This window comes from Callorhinchus milii, unplaced genomic scaffold (genome assembly GCF_018977255.1).
Source record: "Callorhinchus milii isolate IMCB2004 unplaced genomic scaffold, IMCB_Cmil_1.0 Scaffold5, whole genome shotgun sequence".
NCBI classification, from domain to species: Eukaryota; Metazoa; Chordata; class Chondrichthyes; order Chimaeriformes; family Callorhinchidae; genus Callorhinchus; species Callorhinchus milii.
This window is the reverse complement of record NW_024704746.1, coordinates 26,088,020-26,098,681: the sequence shown is the minus strand read 5'-3', so window position 1 is coordinate 26,098,681 and position 10,662 is coordinate 26,088,020. Positions and strand designations below refer to the sequence as shown.

Here is a 10,662-nt window from a genome sequence, read left to right as displayed (position 1 = left end):
CAATCTGCGAGGCTGCAGTCTGTTATGTGTACGATGTGATAAATCCCAGCAGCTTTCAATAAATCCTTTGGCACAAATATTGCCGGTAATTTAGACGTCCTAACCTGACGTGTGTTGCTATGTTCTTTAACGTTGATCCCCAATAGCACCAGCTGTAAATTACAGATCAGTATCAATTTCAAGCTAAAATAAAACACGCCAGAATGAATTATAAGGTATGAATTATCTCCCTTCAGTGATTTTATGCAGAGTGTAAACTATCTTTTTACACTATTAAAATTGTTTGATTCAGTTTCTCAATTATCGCATGCCATGGTAACACAATCACGGATGTCAAACCATTAAAATAATATCTCAGTCATGCTGTATAATGATAATAATAATCCTTGCAATTTGATATAGCGCCCGACTTCACTGGCTTCCCATCACTCAGAGGATACAGTTCAAGATTCTGGTCCTCACCTTCAAAGCCCTCCATGGTCTTGCTCCCCCATACCTCTCAGCAGGCTCCGGCCTGCTTCAGGTCCCACGCCTCGCCCGCCCCACCATTGGCTGCCCCCACCCTCTGGAACTCCATTCCGCAGTCCCTCTGCCTCACCCCCTCCCTTGCCTCCTTCACGACCCATCTCAAAACCCACCTCTTAGACCGTGCTTTCGATTACTCTGCTTACTCAAATTCAAGATCCTCACCCTCACCTACAATGCCATTCACGGCCTTGCTCCTTCCTACCTCTCCGACCTACTATCCCCCTCCCTACCTGCCCGTACCCTCTGTCCCTCTGGCTCCGGTCTGCTCCACATCCCCCGCCCCAACCGCCCGACCATCGGTGGCCTTCAGCCTCTCAGCCCCGAGGCTCTGGAACTCCATCCCCAGTGCCTTCGCCGCTTCCTCCCTTTCCTCCTTCAAGGCCGGTCTCAAGGCCTTTCTCTTTGACCTTCAGCCTTCAGCTCCGCTCTCGATTCTCTAACCCCTCCTCGCTCCCTCCCTTCCCTCCCCTCACCATTCTCCCTCCAATGCTCGGGTCCTGACCCAACTGTACAGCGCCTTGGGACGTCCTCCCGACGTGAAAGGCGCTCAATAAATGGAATCTTGTTGTTGTTGTTCCCCCACTGCCCTCCACCCTCCCCGATCCTGTCCCCCAGCTCGCGTGCGAAACTCTGACTGTCCAGCGCCTTGGGACATACTCCCGATGTGAAAGGCGCTTTACAGATGTAATTTTGTTGTGTTATCGGGTCACAGAATATACTGTCATTTTGTGGACCAATTGCCTACAGCAGTGTCCCACAAATAGTCCTGGATTGAGTAACCAAATTGTTATTATTATTTTATTATTATAACCAAATTGTTTTAAATTTACTCCCAGGTCAACTACAATACCACACCTCTCAAAACAGCATATAAACTGAGCAGCAACCAGAATTTTGAATAGGTTGTTTCTCCTTATTTTTCCTTTATGCTATTAAAATCCATATTTTCTCAGACATATTCTATGTTGGTAAAGAATAAATAACTTTTTCCATCCAAGCATTCTAACCTTGCCAAGTTTCTCACCTGTGGTCTTTGCAGGAGATGGTTTCTGCTGCTTTGGCCTCCCACCCCTGCCCTTCCCCAGCAATTAGCCAGAAATAAAGTGGTGAATTGATCATTAAAAGCAAAAGCACATATGGTTTCCACAGCACCAGGATCCTGGTGACCCGACTCCCATTGTCTGAGCTGAGGCACAATATAAATGTGCTTTTAATCCTCCAAGTAAAAGTTCCACAACATTTTGACCTAATGTTGCCCAAATATTTCCATAACTTCAGGATATCTATTCTATATATACCTATATAAATATATATATTTATTTATATCACTGTACCTATCCTTGATCTTCTTAGCTAAATAATAATCAAACTGCAACTCTATATTCAACAATAACAACAAATTGCATTTATTTAATGCTTTACACGTCAGGAGGACGTCCCAAGATGTCGATTATTCATCTATTTAATTCTCAACACAGTTTTTAACAACTTTGAAAAGTTATTAATCAGAGCAGATTTGGCTATTTTATCTGGAAAATTGATTTTATGTGTGTACGTGTGAAATCTACAGTATGACGTGGCAGTCAATACCACGTGCCATGATTTTACCACAAAATACATTTTACAATATATACTGTGAACATATATATATATAAACTAATTTAGATGATTACGAACGACGTGATAAGGCGCTAAATCAAATGCACGGATTATTATTATGAAAAGCGATGAAACAGAATCAAAGACGTTGCTGATATAGGCAGAAATGTGAGTGGGACAGTTAGAATAATGAGTAATAAGGTAATAATACATTAATCACAATCCTTGCAATTGATATAGCGCCTTATCGGGTAATTGAGACGTCTCAAAGCGCTTCGCAGGATATGCTGTAAAGTGTCGTGACTGTGTGTTTTGCGATAAATAAGCAGTTAATAATAATATATTATAATTGGGACAGTTGACAGATATTTCCACTCTTAAACAGCACCAACAGCCACAAGACGCCCACTGGACCTGTCCGGCTGGTCGGTCGGTGCGTGGCGTGTGCTAGTTTCGCGGTGCATAGCGGGAGTTGTAGTTCCTTCCGGGTCCGGGCTGAGCTGGCGTGATACTTCCGGTGGACTACATTACCCAGAGGGGCACTGCGGGCGGAAGGAAGGAAGGAAGGGCGGAAGGGCGCGGGCGTCACAGACGGAAGTGGACCTGGGACGGTGAAAGGAAGGTGAAGAGAAGCGCGTCTGTCAGTCAGTCTGTGAGAGAGAGAGAGAGAGACGCACACAATGGCAGGACTTCCCAAGCGTATCAGCAAGGTACGCACTCGCCTCGCCCCTTAATGTCGTGTGTCCCGGCCCCGGGAAGAGAGTCGGAGGCAAAATAAAGGCAGATGAAGTGGCCGGGGATCCACTTCCGCTCGGGGACGAGACACGGTTGAGGGAAAATGGCGGCGCTGGTGGAGGCCTCCTGCAGCCACAGAGGCTCTGCAGCCGGTGCCCAGCGGCACGGAGAGGCTTCCAGCAGCTCCTCCTCGCTGTTACTGGGGGGGCGGGTACACAGACAGCTGTCTGTGAGAGGGCCCGGGGTTTGTGAAGGTAGAATGCGTTTCACCCACAAAATACACAGTCACTCCACTCTGTAATAATGTTACATCATGATGTGACTTGGGAGATCTCGCAGCATAGCAGAGCGGTTTGGAGGGGCTGAATGGCCTCCTCCTGTTCCTATGTTCGCCATATATTCCTGTGTGTGTGTATATATATATATATATTTATAGTATCATAATAATATTTGCATTTGATGTAGCGCCTTTATCACGTCTTCTCGACGTCTCAAAGCGCTTCACAGAATAGACTGTAAAGTGAATTAACTGTATATTTGTGGGTGAAACGCGGCAGCCAATTGCGCACAGCAGTGTCCCACAAACAGTCTTAGATTGAGAGTAACGTTACTTCATAATATTTAATGTTACTTGATCTATTAGAATGGCAGAACAGGTTCGAGGGGCTGAATGGCCTACTCCTGTTCCTATGTTACACATATACCTATATTTACAGTATATTCTGTGAAGAGCTTTGAGACGTCTCAACGATGTGATGAGGTGCTATATCAAACGCAGTGATTATTATTATGAATCAGCACCATTGAATGAAAAGTTAAAGTCACCATCGGGGGAAAAATAGGGAGAAGTTCCCTCTCTCTGTCTGAAAATGTGTCGTTTTTTCCCTCAATTTAGACAACAACAACAACAACAACAAGATTCCATTTATAGAGCGCCTTTCACGTCAGGAGGACGTCCCAAGGCGCTGCACAGTTGGGTCATGACCCGAGCATTGGGGAAATGGTCAGGGTGAGGGGAGGGAAGGGAGGAGAGAGGAGGGGGGAAATGGTCAGGGTGAGGGGAGGGAAGGGAGGGAGAGAGGAGGGGGAAATGGTCAGGGTGAGGGGAGGAAGGGAGGGAGAGAGGAGGGGAAATGGTCAGGTGAGGGGAGGGAGGGAGGGAGAGAGGAGGGGGGAAATGGTCAGGGTGAGGGGAGGGAAGGGAGGGAGCGAGGAGGAGGAAGAGAGTCGAGAGGGGAGCTGAAGGCACGGTCAAAGAGAATTAAACCCATTAAATCCAGGTTTAAACTGCAATAAGTATAATAATAAAAATAATCCTTGCATATGATATAACACCTTATCACACCAGTGAGATGTATTAAAACGCTTCACAGAATATACTGTAAATTGGAATCATTGACTGTGTATTTTGTGGGTGAAGTGCAGTAGTCAATTGCTCACAGCAGTGCTCCACCCGTGTTTGACAGGTCTGTGCACGTTCAGCGCAGTAGTTTGTCTGTGAAACCACTGTCGGCTAAGTGCACAGGCAGCGTTTCCACTTTGGCTGGAGAAGCTTCTGGAAGTTTCAGTTTAACTTTGCACCCGACTAACATTTCAATTTTAAGGAAGTACGGACAAGATTTGCTGTTTCTCCTTCAGGAAGGCCATTTGTCCTGGCCAACAAATCCCCTAACTAAAACTGGTCACTCAATCCACGACTGTTTGTGGGACACTGATGTGTACAATTGACTTGTCACATCCCTCCCACAAAATACAGTCAATCTACTTGACAGTACATCTTGTGAAGTTCTTTGAGGTGTCTCAACGATGTGATAAGACGCAATATCAAATGCAAGAATTATTATTAAGACGAGGAATAATAATAGTACCCAGCGGTTGCTGGGGTTTCACCACAGTTGTGGTTTTCTTGCTTCTAGAAATGTCTTTAAAGAAGTGAAATAATGGCCTTCAAGATATGTGGGATCCCCCAGAATATATGCGATTTCAATTGGTATTGGAATATCAATGGGAGGGTGTTTTGAACTAGTACAATGTAATTATTTTATTTTTCTCACACCTGTATTAAACTCTGAACCCATACAATGGAATGTCTCACCTTTTTGCTGCTGAATGCAAACATTTAAATGAAATCAATGTAATTATGTGGTTTTGGGGACAAGGTGTGAGCAAATATCTAATATTGCAACAATTGTTGTAGTGGTACCTTGTTAGAGTTTTAATAATAAATAATAATTGTTGCATTTGATATAGCACCTGATATTGTTTAGACATCTCGTTGTGCTTCACAGGATATACAATAAAGTAAAAATTGAAATATTTAGTAGTTCATCAATATTTGTGTATCTTTCTTTTTAAGCAGAACAAGCACTGCCTTGACAGAGCCAGGAATACATCCTCCCTTAATACTGCATTAATAATCTGTATAGTATTATCCCAATGTGTGAATCTTCATTGTCAGGTGTGAGGTTTTATAGAAAAAAGAAAAGAAGCTTGAGGTTGGAGTTCTATGTAAATGCTGGCACTGTTTATGTTGTGCTTTTGTAGTGTCATGCTATTAAAACTTTAAAAATATTCCTCATTAATTTCTTCTGATTCCTTAAAAAATTGGTTGAGGGAGATACAGAAACCTGCCAGAAAGGACGTGTGGATTTCACTACAAGTTTAAGTGGAGTTTCAGTTTAAGCATATGTAATGCAGATGTTTTTTTCCCCCTCATTACATAGCTGTAAATCATAACAGTGTGACATTTTTGTATTCCCTCTCCTTAATCCGTGAAAAGTCCCTGACAATGGAGTTATAGATTTCTTTATACATTTGCCCTGGTGAGAATATTTGAGCTTGAACTCTGGTAAAGTGCTGGTAGAAGTGATTGGGTTGAGCTTTTTGAAGTAATGAGTTGGATATTGTATAAAATATTGGCAGCACATTAACAACAACAACAAAAATACATTTGCCTTTCACATGGACGCTGGCAATTAAAGTCATTGACTTGTGTAATTTAATTATTGAACTCATTTCTAAATCTGTTAATGGTTTGTTCAGGTGTCTCTGGTTAGAATTATTTTCAAATGCAATTTTGTTTATTTGCAATTCTCTACTATGTAGCGATTTTCACAGGTTTTTCCATAATTAACTAAAATATTGATGTCAGCGCTTGATTATTTTGTTGGATGTAATTGTTTGAAGATTCAGTGCAATATAATCAGTTGCGCAGGACTACCTAAGCACATTGTGCAAGTGGTTGATAGTCCTTGTGGAAAGCAATAGAATATACACTCTTCCACTGTTTCTGAAGCAACACCGAACCTATGCCGTTGGCAGTACAATGAGCTGAGCACATTTGTTGGAGTCTTCTATGGTTTTCCTAGACCTGCACTACAATCAGATTAATGCTCTGGTCTGCAAAAGGTCACCTTTTCATCTTGTGAACTGTATTATAATCATAATAATAATCCTTGCATTTGATATAGTGCCTTATCACATCATTGAAAGTCTCAAAGTGCTTCACAGAATATACTATAAAGTGAATTGACTATATTTTGTGGGCAAAATGTGGCCTCCAACTGCGCAATTAGTGTATCACAAATAGTGATAGATTGAGTGTATTTTGAGGTGTGTAGAGTAAGGAAACTTGCCTAACATTTCTCCCTGCCCGGGAATCAAACCCAGGTCCTCTCGCTTGTGAGAAGAGTGCTCTAACTACAAGACTCCACTTATCTATAATGGAAGAAAAGTCACTAAATATCACTGTGGGGGTAAGAAACAAAGAAAAAAAATTAGAGAGAGAGTTCCTGTAGTGTATCAATTTACTCAATTTCCCCATATCCAAATGTATGCATTTCTGATCATCTGGAATAATTTGTCTGCCTTTAAGACAAAAATCTTTTTGACAATTGACTTGAAGACTGGAGTGTCTGTAGCACAGACTGCAGTCACCAGGGGATGTTTGATCCAAGCTAGAGTTTGACAAATCAGTTCTGCTGCAGTACTTGATGCTGCCGCAAGAGCTCAGCATATGCTTTGTTAATAGCAACTACAGAGTCTTGTGAGTTTTCAGTTTGTTTCTGCATTTCACTCAGGCATTGAAAACATCTTCTGCAGATTGTTGTGCATTCTTAAAACATATTGGGTGTCATTGCAAAGTTTAGGATTTGGCGAGGAGGGCACGTGCTAACATTTTGGTTTGGCGTAAAAGCGGCTGAACTATAAGCTCTCACACTTGTCCCAAGTGGGACGTGACTAACAATATTTAGTGTAAATGTTTCATAGATTTTCATTGCAACTGCATCATCCAACCTACACAATTTACTGTTGCCTTTTACATGTACTTTCACTGTACCACCTTATTTATGTGGAATCTGAGAACTGTGAAGACGTAAAAAGTGCTGTGTAAATACAATTTCTTTTTATTTATTTGGATGAGCTAATGTGGGAATGTATATAGTGCTCTTGTGCTCAAATATTGTGCTCTGCTGTAACAGTAAGCTGCCGTATAACAACCTTTTCAAAATGTCTCCCATAAATTAAACTGCCGCTAGAATGTCTATTTTCCAAATAAACACCAATAAAATGAACAGCATACAAGTGAATGAGTTTTCAACATTCACTCACAAATACAGTAACCAGTGTATGTATGGCTGCACAATGGAAAAGTGGCCAAACGCTATGTTAGACTTAAAACTGTAAGTGTGTTCATACCCCATCAGATGTGATGTAGTCATTTAGTACAGTGAGCTACTAGCCATCTTACTGCAACGTTTCCTTTTGGCTGAGACGATCATTAACAGCTATACAACATAATTTATATCTAATAATTTGGTCACTCAATCCATGACGGTTAGTGGGACGCTGCTGTGCGCATTTGGCTGCCGGGTTTCGCTCACAAAATACATTCCCTCCGCTTTACAGTATATTCTGTGAAGCGCTTTGAGATGTCTCAAGGACGTGATAAGGCACTATATCAAATGTGAGGATTATTATTATTAATTTGTACATTTGAAAGGATCCTGTAGAGGAACTCATACACTAATATACTGTGGATCCTGATCCCTCAGAAAGTCTAAAGATTCAGGAATTAATATCTTTGAATGAATCTGCAGAAAAGTAAATGTATTGTAATTAAACATATGGCATATTTTAATAGTTGTGAATGCCATTGATAATTTGGTTTGTTAGTATAACTAAAGGGAAAAGGTACATGAGATGTCATGTCACATGTGTATCGCTGACTGGCATTTTATTTTTAATCTTTTCTAGGAAACTGTTCGCTTGATGCAAGAACCAGTGCCAGGGATTCAGGCACGGCCAGACGAGAATAATGCTCGTTACTTTCATGTTGTTATTGCCGGTCCCCAGGACTCCCCTTTTGAAGGCGGGAATTTTTAAACTTGAACTATTTCTGCCAGAAGAATATCCCATGGCAGCTCCTAAAGTACGCTTCATGACCAAAATCTATCATCCAAATGTAGACAAGCTGGGCAGAATCTGTTTAGACATTTTGAAAGGTACATTTGTTTTCCAGCCTCTTTGCCCCCACCCTCTGGAGCTCCATCCACTGTCCCTTTGCCCCACTTCCTGTCTCGCCTCCTTCAAAGCCCGTCTCAAGAACCTCCTCTTTGACCGCGCCTTCGGCCACCCTCCTACCCCCACCTTCCCCCCTCCTGATCCCAACCCCCAGCTCAGGTCCAAATCCCTGACTGTCTAGCGCCTTGGGATATCCTCCCGCTGTGAATGGTGCCGTGTAAATGTTATTTTGTTGTTAATGTTTTTAAATTTCTGCATTTTATAGTTTGACGCTCAGTTCTGTATAAACCAATGTAATTATTAACTTGGTAACGTTTTGATTCACTCCACAGATAAATGGTCTCCAGCTTTGCAAATTCGGACAGTGCTGCTATCAATCCAGGCATTATTAAGTGCCCCAAATCCTGATGATCCATTAGCAAATGATGTAGCTGAACAGTGGAAGAGCAATGAGGCCAAAGCCATAGAAACTGGTAAAGTCTGAGGATTTTCTGTTGCTTTTTGCTGATCAGGGTGAGGTGGGGAATCTTTTGGCTACTGAGGGCCGGATGCCTTTTTTGAGACATCTCGAAGACATCAAATTCAAGGATTGTTATTATTTATTATTATACCCTAGTTGAGAAACGTCTGCAGGCCGCACAAGCAATATTGTTGTGTTTCCCTTCCAGAAACATGACATTTCCGGGTTATGGAGAGAGTGGGTGGGCCGGATAAAATGGGGGGGGGGGGGGGGGGGCAAAACCAGCTAGTGGGACCACCCTTAGTTAAAGGACGTGACAATTCTAGGGGAGGAGTGTTTATTCTTGGATTTGGGAGGTGTAATTTGCTTCCACCACGTACATACTCCAGGCCTTATCCTAGGCTGTTGAGCACAATCACAAGGACCAAAACACTTTGATTAAATTTTCCACAGTCGTGAAGCTAAATCACACTAATGGTCACTCCCGCCACCCCATCCCTTGCTCAGCATCTGACCTCATTGTTGTCCCTGGACGGGATTTGGGTAGAGACAAAATATAAGTAATAATAACAGCAGAAGCTGGGATTGCAGACTTTTAGTCACAGCAGAGCATCACAATGCCAGCAGACACAGAAAATAATTTAATGTCCTCCATCGCCTCCTGCAAGGCATGACTCAAGAACCTCCTCTTCAACCACACCATCGGTCACCCTCCTACCCCCACCCTCCCTGCCCTCCACCCCTCCTGATCCCAACCCGCAGCTCAGGTCCCAATCCCTGACTGTCCAGTGCCTTTGGACGTCCTCACAACGTGAAAGGCGCCGTGTAAATGTCATTTTGTTTGTATTGTAATATGCAAATATGCCACCCTTCGACATTTAATAATAATAATCCTTGCATTTGGCGTAGGCCTTATCCTGTCGTTGAGACGTCCCAAAACAATAAGAATATATCTGAATCTGAATTTTACCCCCCCAGAAAAATTGATCGTTCACCTCATTCACGGCTGTTTGTGGGACAATGTTATATACAAATTGGCTGCAGTATTTACCCACAAAATAGAACATTTCAACAAGGTGAAGAGTTTCTTTATCAAGCGCAAGGATTATAGTCATCTTTAGGTTGCCACCTAGTGGCTTTCTATATGCTTGGGAGGTTCGCCTGAATCTAAATGAACTATCGCCCCATGAAGATAACATAGCGCTTTGAGACGTCGTGAAGACGTTCCTAAGAGGTTGTATCAAATGCGAGGATCATTATTATTTGATGCAGCGCCTCATCACTTTGTTGAGACGTCTCAAAGCGCTTCACAGAATATACTGTAAAGTGAATTGACTGTATTTTGTGGGTGACACGCGACAGCACACACAATAGTCAATTCACTTTGTGAAACGTTTTCAGATGTCTCTCCTGTGAGATACGGCGATGTACAGTGTAAAATTTACTGTAAAGTGAATTGACTACATTTTGTGGGTGAAACACAGCAGCCAATTGCTCGCAGCAGCGTCCCACAAACAGTCGTGGATTGAAGTGACCAAATTATTATTTTAACACCAAACCTGAAAAAATCACGTGAAGCAGGTTATAGAATCCCCAGATCCCCGGGGTTGTAAATGCAACATTGAAAAATATTCCTAAATCTGCATTAATATTAAACATTTAAACCACTTTTTGCATTTTTTGGAGTCCTGTAGTTCAGTGGTTAGAGCACTCACCTCACAAGTGAGAGACCCGTGTTCGATTCCCGGCAGGGGAAACCTTGGGCAAGTTTCCTTACTCCAAACGCCTGATAATAATCCCTCAAGAAAAAAAATAGT

General features: G+C 42.4%; 1 protein-coding gene across 1 annotated transcript; it reads left to right on the top strand.

Moving 5' to 3' along the window:
- Window positions 1–2,667: 2,667 nt before the first annotated feature.
- LOC121849188 (ubiquitin-conjugating enzyme E2 N-like) lies at window positions 2,668–9,043 on the top strand. The gene is given in 4 exon segments (XM_042335180.1): window positions 2,668–2,837; window positions 8,119–8,235; window positions 8,237–8,366; window positions 8,718–9,043. Coding segments are annotated over 4 exon segments (429 nt in total). The 5' UTR covers window positions 2,668–2,807; the 3' UTR covers window positions 8,870–9,043.
- The last annotated feature ends 1,619 nt before the right edge of the window (window positions 9,044–10,662 follow it).